Here is a 21307-nt window from a genome sequence, read left to right as displayed (position 1 = left end):
CAGATTACTTTGTGTGTGTTTTTCCGTCTGCCACTCGTGTGTTTCTGCAGCAGACCAAGAAGAAGATCGCATCGGCGTGGTTTCTAAAATCAAGGGCAGGTAAATGATGTTGTGTTGTGGCTCTTCGCTCAAACGTGTTTGTTGACATCAAAGAGAGGAAGAGGCTTGACATGTGCGTCTGGATACATTATCCCTCTGAAAGCAACAAACCCTTTTGACATTGGAAATAACTGGAACATGAAAAAGACAATGTTTATACAGATTCAGAGTACAGAATGTGCAGCGTTTTGTATCCACAGTATAGGAACAAGCATTTTCTTTTCTTTTTTTGTGACTTCTACTGTTGTACGAGGGGAAAGGACCTCTCCATACTTCTCTTCCAATTTCGAACACTTTAAATGTTCTTGTAAAAACGTTTGCTTTTATAATCTCCGTCATTGTTTCAAATGATTACACACAGGGAATCTCTTCAGTGTATCTTTTAACATTAGAACAGGCACTAACCTTTTGGTCCGCCAGAACGTTTCATCCTAATGATCTGCTTTGCTTCATTTTACGTGTTTTCCCTGAGCCTCAGAATAACTTTAGGTAGTCGAGTGATTTCCCATATATCATTTATTTATTTAGTAATTAATTTATTTGTGTATTAATCTATGAGCTATGTATTTAATATTAAATAATGCACAGTCCTCTTCATGAGAGTTATGATAAACTTAGAGCTTTCTTTCTCAGTGGTCCTTTGTTTTCTGTTTGGTTGGAATATAGGGCAGTACAGTTTGGGTGCTCTTGTCAGAGACAGTTTGTGTGCTGCTATTTCTTAACAGTTTTTTGCGGCAGCCAGGGTTTAAGAGACCTTTCCTGGGTAGTGTGTGGGCTCCCTTCGTCGCCTTCATTGGCGAGGAGACATAGGAGGGGTCCAGACAGTTATGGAGGAGTGAGTGCTCAGAGGAAGAACGTTTGGGGGTCACTGAGCTCGACGGGAGACCGGCTTCACTATCGCTATCTGGTGTAGCACAACCACTCTTGTCTTCCTCTTGCTCCTCCTCCTCCTCCTCCTCCTCCTCCTCGTCATCATCGCAGCACAAAGCGTGGTAAAGAATTTTGTCACTGAAGCGGACTCTTTCTCTTGTGCCGGAGGTACGAGAAGTCTTGTGGCTGTGTGTGGAGCTGCTGGCCTCCTCGCTGGAGGAATCTGGCGTAACAATGCGGGGCCCATTGGGGATGGGCAGCCCGCCGTTCATCTGGGAGTAGACGGAGGCAGTGGAGGGGGGCGGGGTGGGGGTCTGCGTCTGGGTGGGGATGGTCTCACGTCCCAGCTCCGCTTGCGGATCTCCCGGTTGCTCGCATGGTATGCGAGCGGTGGCGCCGGCAGCCTCCAGGTAGCCGCAGAACTCCCAGCTATCAGAAAGCACGTCCGCATTGAGGAAATCCAGCCTGAAGGCCTCTCCCAAGCCTCGCTCGCTGCTGGACGTGCTGCTGGCTGTGGCCACCGTCCAGTCATCCGGCTCCAGGTCAAAGTCAAAGTCGGACGTTAGTTTATCGATCTGACCCACCACCTGCAATAGCAAAAGGAGAGCACGAGTGAGGAAACTGATGAGATTTTGCAGAGAAACACATTTTAGGTCAGACAGAGATTTCATTTCAGATCCAGATATTTCTCTTTATATTCATTTTTAGCGGCCTGGTTCTATAGATGGCATTGTTAGTCTGTTGGTAAAGTGGTCCACCACTTTTGGTCTGGAATGAAATATCTAAATAACTATGGTGTCACACTATTTCACTGATCAACAGGTGGCAGTCAAACCGCAAGAAATGCAGCAGTGCTCCCGCTGAGGTTTGAAAAAAGAAGACTGCATGCTGGTTGACGTGCAGGATTTAAGATATTTCTTGAAAAAAATGGCTGTGCAAATATTTTATGAAGAAGGAAATGCACTCGGCACGTTTGTTAGACCTCAAGGATACACACAATGTGTTTTGGTTTGTACAAGAAAACTCCCCAGGGTCCTTTTAATATTCACATGGGGTTCAATATTACTCATATTGTGGTTCTTTCAGAAGCATTACAAATGCAAAATGCAAAGTTATTTTACTTTTCACACATGCAGTATGTAAATAGACTCATTGTAATGACAAAAGTTGACAAAAGTGTGAAAAAAAAACAAAATTACTAATATGAAACACACTTTATTATAAATCTCTGTGACAGTTTACCGGATACTACATTACATGCAATTTCCAGATGCTTGACATCCCACTGATTTCCCCCCCACAGGCAGGTTTAACAAAAGCTAAGATTTATTCACAGCTGCTAATAGATCTGTTTGCCTTTTCAGCCTGCCGTTACAATATGTTTCATCCATAAATCCTTAATTGTTTTGGTTCGTGGTTTAAAAATTGTTTTTTATTTCCTCCAAGGCCTCCTGTGGACAGATGTTGTAAATTAGCTTCATGCTACGTCAAGACAAAATTAGATATCTACTGGAATGAGGTTTTAGGAGTGAAGCTGTGTCAGTCCTCATCTAAGAGGCTTCTTCAGCTCTAGAGAGAGAGAGAAGAACTGAAGAAGCCTCTTAGATGAACGGTGAAAGCCGTCCAGCCTCAGTCCGGCGGATGATTTATTTTGCCTTGATGTTGCATTACAGCTTCCAGGATGAATACAATGAACGCACGCTCATAGCCATATGGCACAACCACTTAACCCAGTGCTTTCCATGCTTGTACATTGATGTATATTTAGATTTGCAGCGCTATTGTAACGCCCATGTCCAACAAAACCAAGTAAAAATGTCACCAACTGCAGAGAAATGTGTCCCGTAAAAGCCTTTAATTCATTAACTCGGAATGAACTTCAATGCTTCTACCATCAGCAGCCACAGCGGTAAGTGTTTAATGAATAGAAAGCACTTCATCTGAAATCACACTGGTTTGCTGACAACACCAAAACATCCAGGACCGCCACACTTGACATTTTAGCGCCTTTAATCAGCATGTTCTGCCCTCCACAACAATCGTTTGTCAAATGAAATCACTCATCGTCCATGCAGCTTGTAAATCATGCGGTTCCCCAAACAATTCGGCAATCAAGCCCAGTGCTTTAAACTCCCTGAATGTTATTTTCGAAAGTAACCTACACATATGAGTTTGCAACATAATTACAGTTGAAAAGCCAGAGAGAGTTTAGTTTGACCTTTGAGATTTGTGGAACATATTGCTTTTTATTTATATGCCTCTGTAATTATTTTCAGTATTTTTGGCTCTCATGATTACAAAGCAGCGCAGTGCTATTGGCAACACAAAGTCTTAACTTTGTTTGTAGAAATAAAAAAAAAAAGCGATCAGAATGTTAATACAAAGACACACTGATGATGTGCTCACTTCACTAAAATCACAGACGATCTCCACTGCAAACATGGCAACTGACATCCATGAGCTTGATGATCTTGTACAAATATCTCAAGATGATTTAAATTGTGAAATTAAATTTGCTCACTCTACCCTTGAATTTCAAACTAAAAATAAAACGCTGACTTACATCAGCAGCTACGAAGGTAAGTGATAGAAACTGTGGCGGATGACTACATGCCGCTATTCTCCTCACTGCTACATTGTACGCCGCTTTTGAATCCTTTTTCTCAAGATATTTTATGCTACTGGGTCAAACCACACGCATTCATATCTGGCTGTATACGTCAACATGAATTGCATGAGCTCATCTGTCAATGAGCTCCTCTGCGGATCTGCCAGTCGTGGCATCGTAAACGTCATAAGTACCTGGACCGTGCTTCTCTATTGGCAGACTGCCCGGAGGGAATTGTGCTGTATGAATCCTCTTATCCTTGAATTATTTCTCATGGAGTTGTTTATGAAAGATGTTGTTCAGGCCCAGAGGAGACTGAAAACTTAAGCGAGTGTTCAGGGACTAAACATGATCAAATACAACAAAAAAAAAAGATCTGCTCAATGTATTTCACAAGCTTACCATAACGCCAATACAAGCTCACATTGCAATGAGAACAACGCTATTTTAAATATAACTGATTCATATTTGTACAGAACAATTAAAACACACTGTATTGGGACTTTTTAAAGTGACGCCAAAAGCAGGGGTGTCAAACATACGGCCCGCGGGCCAGATTCAGCCCGCCAGGGGGGTCAAGTCCAGCCCACCGGAAAAAAATAAAATAAAACTAGCAGAGCCAGGGCTAAAACTACCACTCATCTGACTGAAAGACGGGAATGCTAACCACTGAGCCACAGCGACAATAGATGGACGTTCTGATATTACAACAGATATTGCTCAATTGGCGATATTCATTCGTGGTGTTGATGAGATTTTGGCGGTCACCGAGGAGTTCCTTGAGTTGATCCCCATGACAGACATCACTACAGTGAATTACATTTTTAGCGCTCTCGTAGAAGTGCTGGACCGGGTCACAGTGGACTGGACCCGTGCTGTCTCAGTGGGGCTACAGACGGTGCTCCAGCGCTGATTGTGACGAAATTCAGGGAGAAAGTACAAGCTGCAAGTGGAGGATAACGTTTTTGGACATTTCACTGTATTTTTCACCGCGAGGCATTGTGTTGCGAGTCGTTAAAAATGGATCACGTCATCAAAGTGGCGTCACAAACTGAGGGAATCTGCAGAGGAGAGCCCAGGCAAATAAGCAGCAAGCTGATGTCTGAATTTTTGGTCTTTATGTTTCTATTTTTTTGTTGAAAGACCTTAAAATACAGTTTATCATCCAAAAACCTTCACCGATAGTTTAAACATGGAGAAATAGTTGTCAGGTATGTGCTATTATGCTGTGATTTTACGAGTCTGGCCCACTTGAGATCAAAATGGGCAGCATGTGGCCCCTTGACTAAAATGAGTTTGACCCCCTGGGCTAAAGGAATGGTCAGAATAATGTATCTCGTTGCAGAACTTCACCTGGATGTTGCTGTTGTTTCTCTGAAGTGGATCACGACCCTGCTTTTTTCATTTCAGTGGTTAGCCTGACCCCTGCCCGCGGTGTGTGGGCTCATTTAGATTGATAAGTGTCTCTGATTGAAGGGTTCTGCCGAATCTTTCTAGGTCACAATGCAGCAAATGCTCTTCGCAGGAACAATGAACACTAGTCTCTGCTTTTTCTTCCAGTCAGAGAATGTGTGATGAAGGAGCTATGGAGAGAGTTAGAGGAGCAGATCGCTTTGGCACAAAGGATGAATGAACACATCAGGAAGCAGTCATTAATAATGCGCACAATAGGTTTAAAATAGAACACGCATTATGAAAATCAAAATAGATGGCAAAAGTAATAATGTGACTTAACATTGACTTTTTTTTTTTTTTTTTTACAGAGGAACACGTGGACACATTACTTTTGATATTATATTGATATTTTCCTTTGGTTGGTCCTATACTGCCACTTTGAAGCAACAGACCATTCAAAAGTCAAAACATTAATCAAACACTGCACGAGTAAACAAAAAGCCCAATGCTCATTTTCTATGCGAAAAACATGTGTACTCCATCATCCCTGTGCAAAGTAATTGAAAACACCCGTGTGACAACAAACATGTCGCATGTTCTGACAGACTATCTTTTTAACAGTTAAAAGACCTTCTAACAATGTCTGAAACGAAGGCCTATTGGTTACAGACTCGATGACAATAGACATCGGAAAGTAATATTTGACTTTCCTTCAAATTTCCTTTAAAATTCAGGACATGCAGCTTGAAGCCGTGATAAACCTCTGGAGTTAGGCTGTGTATCCCCCGCAGACTTTATGGCTCTACCACTCTACAAAGTTTATGATGCAGCGATGGCACATCCTTGTGACTGAAAAGACTCCATTTGCAACACAGTTAAGCAGAAGTGTATAGTGTAACAGTGGATATAAGTGCTGCGGCTTTGAGTTTATCTTTCGTCTTTAATTTCCTCTCAATGCATCCGCTGACAACTTAACTAACTTTCCTTACAGTAAGTGGTGTTTAGTGGCAGCTACTAAAAACTATAATGATGAATATAGCAATATCTATGATTCTGTGTGTAAGTTATAAGCTGGCAAATTATAGCAATAAACACGTTTTTTTTTTCCCAATAATGTTTTAGAATCGGGTTTATCCATTTTAAAAGCTGGACTGCACTAAACGAATCACTTCTGATCTTGTTCACACAGTCCATACCGAGCAATAAGTGGTATTGGTACACTTCTTCTTCGTCGTCTTCCTCACTGCACACCATTAGCCGGCAGCCATGAGTCAACTGGTCACTGCACCTGATCAACAGCAAGTCATTTCAGAGCTCTCTGAGGTGCTTGAAGAGAGGTAGCCTCGGCAGCATCAGGCGAGGCTTCATTACAGTACCTCCACACCTGTCTGAGAAGATTGGGCTGGGCATTTGAGGGTCAGAGTAAAAAGAGGTCACGTGGAGCCTTGTCTGTGACAGAAAGCTACAAGGATGGAAAAGACAGGCGAGGATCAGCTTACACAGAGTGACAGTAATGTGCAAAATCTCTGAAGATCCTCTTCTCAGGCGGAGGAGCAATTTGGGAAATACGATCCATAGTCCACTGTCATCACAAGAGTCCTCTCTAATGATCAGCTCCACCTGGTATCCTGATTTATTTATCATGAGTGGGTACTCGTTTCTCTCCCCCAAGTGAGCGCCTGTCCTCTGTCAATGCTAATTGCGAATGTTCTGGAATAGAAATATAAGTACCGGAATAACTTATTCCACCACTATCGTTTAATGTTTACAGGCTGAGGTCAAAATCAGAAGATGTGGGAAAATGTGGGCATGAAATTGCCTGTGCTTAGGAGGGGAACATTTACCACATGTTCTCACCACTCCGTTGATCTTTAAACATATGTTTAATGGGAATAGCTCGGTTTGATGTGCGTTGATGACATTCGGTGTGAAAAGATGTTTGTTAGCTGTCTCGTAAACAGGTGGAGTCTTGTATGCATAAACGGTGTAAAAGTGCATCTTTGACATGTTTCTAATGATCGTATCATATTGTCCAAATTTTCTCCCATCTTATTCCAGTCTTCATCAGCAAATACACATAATTAAAAAAAACTGTGAAATAGGGCATCTGTAGCAATGCCGTTTGTACATATGTAAAAAATATATATCAGGTGTGGGTTACCAAAATAAATGAGACATAACACCCTCACTGGGTTCATTTGAAATGCACGCTGTATGAGTGAATTTTCTGTGGATCGCTTCATTACGCTGTGTTCAAGTGGCCTCTCTCCATCTGTTCCTGTGCCACCCGTTCTTCTGGGAGTCATTTTCAGAGTAGACGGAGGGAAGTTTGCAGTGCTTGTTTGTTAATTATGCAGCATCCAATGTTTAGCATGGCTTTGCTTTTTTTTTTTTCATGAGAAACTCCAAAAAAATGTGTTCAGTGAAGCTATTCAAACACATCTTTGTGTTAATTCTCTCTCAAAATGTCACAATAGATTTCCAGCCTGCCCCTGTGCAGCTCTTCCACGGCTGAAAGTGGTTTATGTCAGATAGGAAGTCTCAGCAATTATCAAAATAGCCTTGCATGCTGGTTTCTTAAGTAAAACGTTTGCAAACATTGTTTTAATGCAGTTATCTCCTGCAGTTATGCAGTTTCTTCTTACTCCTTACCCTGCTTACTCCCTCTCAATTTAATTCCCCTCAAGACGTGAAGAGGGGACCATGCAAGCCACTCACAATGTGGTGATATGATTTTTTTTCTTATCCCCCAGAAGCTAATTTATCATCCTGACTTGCACTGAAAGAAAGTGTTTACTGGATTCAGTGGAAAAACTGTCCAGTGACTCGTAAACGTGTGCAATCTCTTCGAGACATCTTATACACTATTGGATGAAACAGCACTTTGGGAGCATTTTGGATTTCTCGTTACATACTTAATATTACTCAGCAGTGTGTGAACAACATGCAGAGTGGTGCAATATGTGCACGGCACTGTTGGCTTGAACGCTGGAGCCACATTACATGAAAGCTGAGGGCAGCTTTGTGAAGCAGGAGGCGGGTGCTCTGCCTGGCTCGCGCTGACCGAGGAACCTGCCTTATAATCTTAACAAGGTCAAGTAAACGGATGCAGAGTATTAAGACTAGAATATTCTTTGTGGTCAAAAAAGATGAGTGTTTACTGAGCATGTGGCCGGACAGCAGAGTCATAGATATGTTGATGCTCTCTTTCTTTAAGCAGAACTTCACTGAAATCCATTGAAACGCCTGTGATTTCAAGAGGACCTTTAGCTTAAGACAGAGCAGACAACACACTTAACAACAAGAAGTGTGTAAAAAATAAAACGAGATTTTGCTTGAGCTATCGCCTTAATGCACCTGCACAAGCTGACCACCGTATTTCCAAGTCTCATTTGTCAATGTTCCCCCAGCAGAGACACATTTCTATCTGCAAACTGAACTCCACTCTCAAATACATTGAGAGTGGTCGTGATTGTACTCAGTTGAGTCTACAAAGGTCCAGTGGGTCTGTGGGTGGGAGATATTACAGACAAGCCACAGGGACCTGATTTAGGTCAGGCTATCTTGATTGGTGAGTTGTGTTGCATGGTGTTGGCACAGGGATGAAGTGTCCTTTGAAGTGTTCGCTTGAAGCATTTGGTGTAATTATCCTGTCATGAGAGGGGCTATAAGCCTGAGACTTCATTAGGCACATGCCCCCTGCTTTTTCATCTTTAAAAAAAAAAAAAGTCATCTTTATGGAGGCCTTAAAGTGCTAAACAACGCAGTGATGAGCGTAGGGCCAATATCTCCTGACAACTCACTAATCAAAAGCGTCATTACAAACTCTACCGCATAATGGGCCGCATTTATCCCGTCGGGGCTTTATGAGAGGTGGGCTTCTGCAGTCCTTGAGGTCTGGCGAATCAACCACTTTCTTAGCCAAATTTAGGTCATTAGACTTGGCAAACTCATCCTCCTGCTGTATGGCAAATGTGGAAGGTTTATGCTGGAGAGGTTGTATGTTGTACAATCGGTGAGGGAGCAAGATGTATTCCAGCAACAGGAAGGCAGCAGATGCCGCATGCGTTGGTGCTGGCAGAGCGCGCTAATCATTTATTGAGGTTCTCCTTCATTGCTTCTATCCGTGTTGAGAGGCCTAGCACTGGTAATGACCAGAGAAAGATGGGAGTGCCACGCTACGGGGCTCCTCAGTATGTCTGCTTCGCTGAGATAGCGCTCGGATTAGGCCCGAGTACTGTCAGGTCACGCTGGTCACATGCAAGGAAAATAGGTGTGCATTTGGGCGCAGCCAGGCCACACTGAGCCATTTTAATGACTCAGTAGGGTTTTTTTTTTTTATCAACAACATGGTGTCTTTCCGTAGAAGGCCGGTGAAGGTCGAAAGTGATTGCGGTTTGTCAGAACGCGGCAAATGTGCGCGTGTGTTTTGTGTGTGGTTTGGAGGGAAAGCGTAGTTGACCTATTCCCGAAAAAGGGGAGAATCTTTCCAGGAAGGGAGAATGCAACGCCACGGGAACCGGCTCAGCCCAATCCAGCAGTAAATCCCTCACCCTGACACTTCACACTGCCAGTGTGTCTACAGGCCAAATCAGTAAGCAGATAAGCGGCAAGTCTACCCTGAGAAGAGAAAGATACAAGTCTATCCTAAGAAAAAAAGAGATACCTCGATAGTACAGTTACATAGCTACATGGCTTCTGTGGAGCGCCTGTGGCTCAGGAGGTAGAGCAGGTTGACCACTTATTGGAAGGTAAGTGGTTTGATCTCTGGCTTCAGTCCTTATATGCTTAAGTGTCCTCGGGCAAGTGGGTTTGGATTAAGCATTTTTGAATACATCCTGATGAGCAGGTGGCACCTTAAGAGCTCCGAAATGGTCGGAAGGTACTATATTAATACCAGCCCATCATCTCATTTATGTGCTGGTGATTAGTACTCTGTGTGGTGTGGGAAATGTATGAAGGCATATAAAAGCAGTGGTAGTAGTTAAAATAGTCAATCAACTTACAGTTGGCAAGATTTGGGTCAGTATTGAAAGAACATATGAGAAGCTGAAGAGAAAGTATGTTGCACCTGATTTTGTCTTAGTTGTTAATCACTTTCTAGGAACAGCTTCTATAGATTTGGTTTCGGAAATGAAAACTTAAAGTCCACCTGTTAAGCTTCATTGAGTTCCTTATAAGGCGCAAACACTGTCACTCTGATTCAGGTAACTGTGAAAATGTCCGTGCGTTGGACTAATTGAAACAAATAAGCACCCATCGATGGTCACGACTAATACATAATTCAAAGAAGGAACATGAAAAAGATGAAAGATGCCATGCAGCAGGCAAAAGACTGATTGGCAGGAAAATCACCTTTAATCACATTCATCCAAATGTATTTTCACGTTTAACTTGCATAGCTTTTAGGATCTCATTGTCAGCTTTATTCCACTTTTATTTATAAAGAACTTAATTTTATCTTTGAAAAATATTGCCTTTATTAAAAACTGCTTTCCGCTGTCAGAATTGATTTGTATCGTACTCAGCCACATTATCAATTATGTTATCACACACAGTCATTAATAGCTTTATCATAAGAGAGGATGGAACTGCCACCCCCCCCCCCCCCCCCCACCCCACTCAGCAAAATATTTTGCAGTATATCTACTCTTTTTAGCCAACAAGACAGAGTGTGATTTTTATGGTTGCGTGAAAAACTATCCGTCTAGTGTTACCATGCAAAATCTATCATCCGCTCCCATTTAGATATTAAAAAAAATATATTTCCAAATTCCTGCCATGGCTCCTATCACGGACACCTCTTAGGTTGGCGGGGATAGAGGATATTTATGAATGACAGTTCCCAATGCAGCAGCAATGGGTGTTATTTCACAATTCCAAGGGTGTAAATGGATTTACACACGCCCAAAAATCTAGAATAACACACATAGATTAAAAAAAATCAAAAAATACCATGAAGGCTTACAATCTTTTTTGCCATTACCACAGTACCCTTTTCCCTACAATATTATGCAGTAAGGTCTATTAGATCTGTTAGTGGTGAAGGAAAAAGGAGATGTTAATGACCAGTTGCAGGCAGATCAGCTGTGCAGATGTGTCAAACTGGACATCTGTGTAATGTAGCTTTGTGTTAATCCCTCTCAGATCATCCATGACATTTTTAAAGTTTAACAAGTCACACTTAAGACACGACAACCATGGCTACGTCTTAGAGAAGTGCTGCAAGCTGAAAGCGGTTTCAAATAGTTAAACCTTCGAGTCAGTTAATACAAAGTCAAATTACAAAAGTTAGGTTTTTAAAAGGTTTCAATGGAACAAAGTCCTCCTTCTCAACCAAATGCATTAGACTTTTTTTATATAGCTCTCTAAAACATTCAATATGACCATTTTTTTGAAGAAAATAAAAGTATAATGCTTTTTGATCTGGTTGAACATCATAGAGTTTAAATCCTTAAGATTTCTGCCCTTGTAAATTTAGCAATCCATAGTTTCCATGGTACAAAACAAGCTGTTATATATTACAGTAAAAACGTGTAGAATGAAAACAATTAATATATATATAGTGATTAAATATAATACAGCTCTGGTAAGACTAAGGAGAGTAAACGACAAGACTTGCGTAGTTTTCTGTGAACCCTGTGTGCATGTAAAGGCCACTTGAGTCCAGTGCGGGGATTTTCTAAACTGTATGATATTAATAAAGACCTAAGGAGATGGGACGTACAATGTGGTCTGAATGTCATGTACTTTGCCAACGGATCATTCCCCAAACTCATTTTAAAAACTTTGAGCGAAAGTAAAACAACTTCACAGTACTTCTACCTTTTCTATAAAGACCTCTAAAGGTCACTTTAGAGAGTTTATTTAAAGCATTTGAACAACCGATGTTGTTCAAATGCTATGCAATGTGCACTGGATGAGGACGTAGAATTACCTGGTAATTTGTCGGCAGCTGTTAGAAATGAAGCAGAGTTCTGTCATGACATGTTATCCGAACTATTGAACATTCAGGCCACATCTGGAACGCTGCTCCATATGCAATAATGCTTGAAGCTGTTATGAGTCATATGTGCATATCTCTCCTTTTATTCGAACGTCAGCCCCGAATATGCTGTGCCTGGCTGTAACTTATTTACAACTGCACTGGTTTACAATGTAGCTGTTGTGCTTTTTTACATACAGAACACATATATCCACATGAAGTAAGACATATCCATCAACAACATGCCAACAGCAAGTATACATTCTGCATCAAAATGTAAATGAACTGTTCCTGTCTGTACCAGACAGGAAAGCTCACCAACGTGTATTGAGCTCAGGGTCATGTTTAGTAATGGCTCTTGGTATTTGCATTATTATAAGTGGTGATGCTAATTAGCTGGCACTTAGAAATATATATATGTGATTTATTTATTGATAATCCATGTTCATTTCTATTCAATGCACCTGCAACAAGATACTCATTTCTGGCTGCTTGTGAATTTTCATGATACCCGACAAAATTGTGCTGTTACACAGACTTGCATCTATTGATAAACCCAGCCCAATAAAGTGAGCTACAATGAAGATGTGTCATGATGCTTCCCACAATATCCTCTTGCTAACAGTCTGCCCTTTTGTCAAAAAATGATGGTTGTTGTTTTAAGCTGGCACATTTATTATCAATTACAACACACATGATAACCAAGTAAGCGCCAACACTTAATGTAAAGTATTTTTTAAAGAACATAATGGATGTTAGAGCAGCGGTCTACACTATTAGGCCTTGAATCAACATTCAGTAAAACAGTCACATCAAATAATCACCGTGGACTAAAACTCTGTCTACAACTGCCTTTTCAGCTTTACAGCACTTTTTATTCGGTTGGAACTGAGGGTTAGTTTTCATTGTTGTCAGGCCACGACTTTGGATGAAATGTCTGCGCTCACAGAGCAGCAGCTAACCCTACTATTAATACAGGCCAGGCAATCAATATGCCACTGGCATTTCTGGGTTTCCTTGGCCTGCAGCGCTTATCTTAATGGGAGTGTGCTCCCATTTTCTTTTATTGTGTGAACCCATATATCATTACACACCAAATATAGCTGGATCTACGCTGCTAAAAATGAAAACATTGAGGCACAGAGAAGAGAAATGCAATTTATTTTTATTTTAACCTTCTCTTTGCTGCTCACGGGGGCGGCGGTGGTAGGCCTCAGGAATTTATCCAGAGTTATTCAATTGCTGCTCCATCATCTTTGTTTCTGCTTTTTGAACTTTTCGGACCAAACCATGTCGGGAGAGGAATATATGCTGAAAGTTAAGCACCTTATATACAGGTAGAAACAGATTTCTAAGGACAGATAATTTGCCCCCCCCCCTCCAATCTAGAAATGATACTCGCTTCGTCACATATGCTCCGCAACATGGTTGCATAATACATTGCAGCATTCAGTTAATTCTCAGCTGTTAAGGCTACTTATTTGGATTAAGAAAAAAACACTTCAAGCGAACACGTCCCCTCCATCTTTTATTGATGGTGACACTGACTTGTTATCTCCATTTCACAGCAAACCCTGCGTTTCAGTAATTCCCCTATTTAAGGATGTTGTGATCACAAACCTACAGAGGCCTATTCTTGCAATTAGGCAACAAGATTGGCACCTGGTGTGGTTTACTTGTGTCGTAGGTCATCCGCACTCCCCGAGGTGTGATGGTTAATGCATATTCTTGGATATCTCTTTTCACACTGGTGTTGCACTAAGCACTTGTGGCCACGCTGTTAGCATGAACAAGTCTCCTCTGACCTCTCATCAACAAAGCATTTTCACCCTCGGGCCTCTGACTATGACTCACCGTCTGGAGGAGTGAGCCGTTTATTATAAGCTTTCCATCTTTCCTCGCGGTAACCGATATGCCGTGATGACATTTACAGTCACGCAGTATCCCCGAGGCATTGTTGACTTCTTAAGTTGCACTCAACTTGAAAACAATTCCAAAAACACAAACAAAAACTGATAGTGCCTCATCAAGATACACTTCTTTCAGACAATTTGAACTACCACAGTAAGTTTGTGATCTTTAAAGAAATAAAATAAATCATTATCCCACGACTTTTAAACATATTTTTTAATCCTGAGCCTGTTTCTCCTGATGGGAGAGCAAAAGAAGCCTCAAGTAGTGAAGACTTTTAGAGATTTAAAAAAAAACAAACCCTGTAGCTTCTCCATTAAAAAATAATTTGGAGATTGCAATTTTGTACTTGTACAATGTTTGTTTGAGCGTTTCCACCCAAATGACCCTTATCTGGTGTGGTGCTTGCAGTTACGAACCAGAAAATGTGCCCATATCGCCGTGAAATCACCCTGGCTTCTGTTACAGTGTTCACAATGTCGTACTCGCACTCACCCAGCGGAGCAAATCAAGAATTGCTCTCTTGATAACATAAAATAATCTTGTATTCTCTATTTTCAAAGCATTAAAATGTTCATTTTTCCATTAGGGCTGTCCTCTGAAATCATGATGTTTAGAGTCGACACTTAAAACTAGCGCACAATCCCACACTAGACTCCTACAACAGCCTCTCTCTGAATCTCACGTCTCACCTGTCACACATTTTAATGCCACTGTTTACGTCTTCTTTTACTTCCACACAGGAAAAGTAAAGGTGCGCGTACTTGTCATAGTTTAGTTACAAAATCACAGACCGTGTATAGGAAGTGGACGGAAGCACCGAGAGATCCCCGATCGATTTGTTAACTACTGCTTTTAAGCTTTGAGTTGGGCATTTTAGCTGTCACCATTTTGTTTCTTTTCAACCGGAAGTGACACGAGAGGGTTGAGCTCGGTGCATCTTAACTTAACCATGCTCTACCAAGCAAATGCAAAAAAAAAACAAAAAAAAACATGAAGATAGAATATTAGGAAGGGAAGATTATTTTTTTGTTGCAAACATTTGGAGAACTTTTTTTTCCTGTTTACCATTTGTATGGCATCCTTAAACTCAACGTTTCTGGAATAGTTGGACAAAATAGGTGTAATAAATGCTCACATCTTCACTTATTACAACCAGCAGTCCACACAACACACTTTGAATGCATTCAGGTTCATTCAGGTCAGTTGAATGCCGAATGGCGTGCAGGTCGCAGCTCTTTATATTTTACAAACGTCTTACCGGTCCACAGTTACTTCTCTACGCGAGGGGTCATGACACCATCACAAACATTCTTGAATGATGGCACACTCTTCTCCTTCCCCACCACTGCGCTGGAGTAGGCCACAAATATAGTCACGGCTCGCTCTCCAACTTCTTTATCCTCCTAACAATTTGTCATTGCTCCCAGAGTTCTGCCATTTCTATCTGTGACAATCTGTAGGGCGGTCGCCTCAGAGAGTGACAAAACCTGTCACCGAGCGTCACTTTCACTTCGTCCCCGGCAAGTGGCGGGACGTCTTTGAGTCTGCGGCACCTTTATCAGATATGGCAGTTCCTAAAGCTTTGCCTACAACAGCATGCACGTTGGAGGAGAGGAGCCGGTGACTTTACAGAGACCTATTTGCAAACAAAATCACTGGGAGACATTCCCCACAAGGCACCATCTGGCTGCTACACATACCTGCTTCCATCACTCCCTCACCATCACCAGCCTTTTCTATTTATAGACTGCTCTCCGGTCCACCCACCTACACATTGCCTCTTGTAAAACAGCAACCAAAATATCCCAAACTGAACAATCTCCTTCAGGCAATCAATCATCAGGGTGACAGACGTCAAAGACATCTCCCCGTAATGTGTGGATAATGTCTTCCGAACAGTCTGTTGTCACTTACAATAGAAATGAACAATCAGCCGGCTCCTCGCCATACCTTACAGAGATAGTGATGACCGTCTTTGTCATTATCTGAACTCTTTGCTTATTTTCAGCGTGGCTATGTTAGAGTTCGTAAGATGTACTATGAAATCAAATGAAGAGTGAGGTAAGAAATTGCTGCGGGGACTGATGGGGGGACTGACGGTGAGGGTACTAGGTGTGATCTAATCTTTGTGTGTTGCAGGGTGATACCGGCAGAATTTGTTATGATGTGAGATGTCAGCCATCAACCAGCGGTGAGCTATAAGACGTATCAATAAAGCAATTAGTGTCTCATCTCTGAGGGGAGTAGGATGAATTCTGATCATTGGTACTATGTTATTGAACAAGCATTTCCCAGGGAGGGAATAATATTGAGAGAACGTGCACTTGCATGCGAGTCAGGCATTTACAACATTTTGATAAGGTCCACAGTGACTGTATTTTGAATGCTATAAGAATCCTCGCAGCAATAAACTACTTTGATTGCAGTGCTAAAATGTCACATGTAATTACACCTAAGCAAGCAAGGACCGCGAAATACTGCCTCACTAAAAGATGGTCTCCTGCATGGAAACACACATTCTCCCATTTTTATTTGTTCCTTTAACATATCCTCTTTCCAGTTATCCTCAATCCGAGGTTTTATCCTGTCGCAGCAAGAGTGAACTTTAACAAAATTCAAAAATAAAATACAGCCTTTGAATGTGAAATGAGTCATCAAAATCCAGATGTGCTGGCACGGCTCCCTATTAAGCTGCAACTGCCTCTCTCTTTCTCTTTTTTTGCATGGATTTCATCAGCCATCTCATAGTGAGAACAATTAGTCAATGGGCATGGATCAGCTCCTATAATTACATATTGAAATATTAGTCATAACCTCAAAAACATATTGATTACTTGCCTGAAATCTGCAGAGAATACATGTGCCCCTTATAGCAATAGCGCAGCATATTTTCCTCACGACAACTCTTGATTTGTGTTTTAATGTTTGCGAGTGTGTGTGTGTGTGTGTGTGTGTGTGTGTGTGTGTGTGTGTGTTTGTGTGTATTGATAATTATAGGTTGCAGAGTTGGTGTGTGGAGAAGCGCTACCTCTCTCACATAAGCCCTTCTGGCAAGAGAAGCCTGGTAAACAAATCTCACCAAAGGGAGAGAAAGAAATTCTTTCAGCTATATTTCAGTGCATTTTTAGTATTTTCTCCTACTTTCTATACTCATTATCTTTGCCAGGAAGATCGCTCGATTTGTAGCGAGTATGTGAGTGTGCACCTCTGAGTCTGTCCACCGATGTCACTTTCCGCTGCAGCAAACGGTATAATATGTTGGATACTCTGGTACAGCTATGGCTGCAGGACCTATCGTGTCTTTTCTCAAATCCTCTTTGATTACTTGTTTTATACTGTCTTACTCACTGGTCTTAACTAGCGCTTGGCCAGTAAGCTAATAACACAGCCAAGCCTGCTTAGCGTGCAAACAGCTTGGTAAGTTTTTTTTGTTTTATTCTATATTACAAGAGCTGATGACCTGCATTCAGTTTGAACAAAGTGTGTTTATGACTCCTTACAGGCCAGTGTTGTCTAGTCAGGGGGTTAACACATTGTGGGTTGTTTTAATTAAAACCCAAAAGAGCAGTGGTCATTGCAGACAAACCCGGCAGGAGATTTTCTGATAGTTCTTATCCCCACTCAACAGGGTTGTGGTCATCCAAATTAAGGCATACCAAAAGATAACTGTGTCCTTCTTCAGGATGCATTATCATAACAAAAATGCATTAAACTAAAGCCGGTTGTCAAATGTCTGCCCAGTGACAGGAAAATATGTGCAACTCCAGAATGGATGAATCTAGATGTAAATGGCAAGTCCACGGCGGCTGACTGAGCGTGTAGTCCTTTGTGAAATGAATCATCCATCCATCAGAGTTTCTCCCGTCTGCTACATTCTGCTCTGCTGTCTTGTTAGAAAATGCATAACACAGTGGGGTTCTCTACCTGCTTTCTACCGAAACATTAAAAGGGCCAATTACTGCAGACAAATAAGCAATGAAGATGAAGGACAGGAGAGGCAAGTTTTCTCATCTCCTGCTTTCACGCTTTAAATTGCCAGTCCATAAACAGTGGGCCCATTGTACTGCGCTGTTGATACAAATTGTAAAGAGTGAAGAATGGAGATGTATAGTTCCATGTAAAGCATATTCATCTTTTCAACACAGTTGGCATGTGTAGAAAGGAGAAAGCGTGAAGTCAGGCACAGCGTGTAATTAGCAGGTAGCGTTATAGTACGGGCGCGTCGTCCAACCATCTGTGAGGGACATTTGTGAGGATCAGTGCGACTGAGCTTCCCTCGCTTCTTTGTTTTCACCTGCATCTCTCTGTGACCCTCTCAACCTATCTGCTCAGCCTGCCAGCAAATCGCTTCCTCCAAACCAAGTGTAATGCCTGTTTGCCAGTGTGCATGATGCAATAACTGCTGTTTGCCAAGGCACCTTCTGACGCAAGCCCCTTGCTTTTCACACACCATTCTACACGGTTCCTGGAAACATTTGAAAAGGGGCCGCATTAATAATCCATGCACTGTGTCCGTGCGTAGATGTGGCAGCGACGTCTAAGTCAAAGTCCTTAGTTGGCCGCTGTTTTGACACCTTTCAGGGTTTCTCCCTTTCTCTTTGGCAACTGAGCTTTGATTGACGACAACAAAAGGGGTGGTGAAATCTAAGCGCTGGATGGAGAGATAACGGACTGGCAGAGAATGACTCAGTCTGTTGCAGAGAGTCAGTCTGCTGCAGCCTGGAGGAAGAGAGTGAGACAGGAGTGCAAGAGCACAAGGGAGTAGAGAAGGCAGAAGGTATCACGGGGTAAATGGGGCCTTGCGGTTGGGTTGTGCACAACGCTTCATCATCCTTGGCTCATGTTTGGGAGAAAAAAAAACCATAACTGAGCTAATGTTGCTTTATTTGTGAAGAGAAACCTCATCGGCAGTCAGAGTGATGTCACCAAACGCACAGTGGGCCTCGCCAACAGCATTCTATCTCATCAATCTACTGTGGGAGGACAGAAAACACGCTCGTGACATGCATTCACGCTGGAATACACACCCACAACAGGCACCCACAAAACTACAGTATATATAAAGACACACACTCCTGTACACATAACCAATCTTCTCTTCTGGCAGATACTCATGCACCCACGCAAACATGCATCAATCGCTACCTCTTTTTTCCCTCTCAAACAACAACACACTGTCATACACGCAACAGATACATGCAGCGCACGCCAGATCAGGCCGACTGCTTGGCGGGCAAATACTATTTTGGTCCTGATGGGAAAACGTGATTATTCTGATGACAGCTTGTAGATCTTACCTCAGCGTTAAGAGAGTTTTATTTATAGGCTACTAATGACACTTAAAAATGTGTACCGCAGCTCTGACTGCATCTCTGACATCATCAGACATATTCCTTCTCGTGTGACCTTGGCTTTTATGCGCCGAATCTACACGGATGCAGAGAACGTGTGACGTGATCAGGTCAGTCCCTACCCCCCACCCACTTTGTAGCCATCATTTATGCTTCATGTTTATTTTATTTATTTTTTTGTCACAAGGTGATGGCTGCCAATGATGTCAGAGAGGCGTCGGATGTAGTGTGGACACTGGCGTCGGGGGCTTTGGCGTGCGCTCCCTCTTTAAATAGCCCCAGATCTAATCTGCAGACAGCAGCAGAGTTCTGACAGATCCTGCCTCGGTGCCTCCTCCCACTAGGTGACACATTCTTTATTTATTTTTCCTCTCCTCCGCTCTGGTATTCACTCCGTGGAGCACTGGCCCCTCAAGCTATTGTCAGTTCCGTTCTCCTTCCATGTCTGAAAAACCAAATGGATTTACAGGGTTTACTGTCAACCCCTCCCTTTTTCAGGGCTTGTGAATGTGACACAGTCTTCTATTTCCTCTCTTTCATTTCTGCACCATCCAATCCTTTATGAAGACTTGGTCATTCTTCTTAGCATAGGGCGCCGCTGTTGTGGCACTGGCTCTACTTTGTCTCAGCATGACTTTCACATGACATCATGATATCTCCTGACCTTTGTTCTCAGCGCAATATAGTGCACGTCACTGAGATAGTCACAGCAGTCATGATAATTTCAAAGACGAACAGCAAATCCGAATAGTTTGAACCTTTACCCCTCATTCTTTAGTCGGAAGACTGGAAAGGAGCTACAGTATATGAATGCAAGTCCATTTCCCATCACTTTTCCACTAAGCCTGAGATAAGGAACTGCTCTCTAAAGAAAAACTACAGTGAGTTATTGCAGTAAATACCCCTAAACAACATATGTTAACATTCAAATGACAAAAGTTGTAGTGATTGAAGTCAGGTGAGCTTATTATAGAGCGAAAAAGTCCTTGGAGGGAGGTCGGGGGATGAATAGTACTGTTTTACCCCTAACTAAAGTTTTGTTCATCGTTTAATTGATTTACTTATTTTAACAGTTTGGAAAGCACCGATAAACCAAATCACCCTGTCGCTCAGAGTGCGCTTAAGAATGTTGTTCTGCTGGGAAGTGATTCTTGTATTTCTATTTGGAGCACTTGAATGGAGCAATGCGCCAATCAATGGGCTACCGAGCAAAATTTTCCCATGGACTGTCCTGTGCCGCCACTTTAGTTTTACATTAACATACAGCTGCACATACAGGTATGTAACATACGGGTCTGTAATTGAGGAGGAAACAAAGCTCACATTTGTTCACAATTTAAAGTCCAAAGTGAGCAATGTTGGAATAACTTCAAAAACAGTTGGAACGTTGTGATTCATTCGCATGCATGCTGTTCAGAGAAAGCGACGTGTCTGGCTCGTCTGCCGGTCCCTCCCCAGCACAGTCCGGCATGTTACGGAGCTAATGGCCAAGATTCACAAAGGTTTTATTGACTTACATAATGGTGCGTTCAAGCTCGACTAATTGGGCGGTGTCGGGCGTAGTTCAATATAAGGCTAGCATGATGTGTTCAAATGTCATTTAGTAAATTTTTGATTTGGACGAGAAATTTTGTTAAATCCAGTCATTATAAGGGGGTGTTTTTTAAGCAATATAAAATATAGAAGAATATAGAACATCATAATAATAATAAGAATGCAATCATGCATTTCCTTTTCATTTCAACTGTGGGTTTTATGCAAATATCCACAATACAAGGAGATGGGGAAAAAAGTAAAAAGGATAACACTTAGAATTTTTAACTGTTTTCACTGACTTTGGGAATGTTGGAATTGGTTAAAAATTAGTCTGTCTGGTGTCTTGTGGTCAATTAGAGTTCTTAGAAAGAAACTTGTATATTCCACAAATCTAAATCTTGCAGTAAAAACTTGTATTCGGCCAAGAAAATTGTAACAGGTGTATCTCTACTTAGACTGTTGACACCAATCCAGAGCCTCTTGCTTGATATCTCTTCAGCAAATACATACACATTTTATAATTTGAGGCTTGCAAATAATTTTTTTAAT

The 21307-nt window shown here is 41.9% G+C and overlaps 1 protein-coding gene across 2 annotated transcripts in view; it reads right to left on the bottom strand.

The window, feature by feature from the left end:
- Window positions 1-240: 240 nt before the first annotated feature.
- The window catches only part of insyn1 (inhibitory synaptic factor 1), a 44507-nt gene continuing 23440 nt past the window's right edge, over window positions 241-21307 (bottom strand). For both annotated transcript variants that reach the window (XM_068601178.1, XM_068601258.1), the window contains exon 3: window positions 241-1556. In XM_068601178.1, coding sequence (XP_068457279.1) covers window positions 729-1556 — 828 coding nt within the window. In that variant the 3' untranslated portion in view covers window positions 241-728. The remainder of the gene's footprint in view (window positions 1557-21307) is intronic.

Source organism: Clinocottus analis, unplaced genomic scaffold (assembly GCF_023055335.1).
Source record: "Clinocottus analis isolate CAN_PGR_092001 unplaced genomic scaffold, fCliAna1.0.p SCAF_1, whole genome shotgun sequence".
Classification (NCBI taxonomy): Eukaryota; Metazoa; Chordata; class Actinopteri; order Perciformes; family Cottidae; genus Clinocottus; species Clinocottus analis.
Note: the sequence above shows the minus strand (reverse complement) of the source record. Positions and strands in the feature narration are given on the sequence as shown.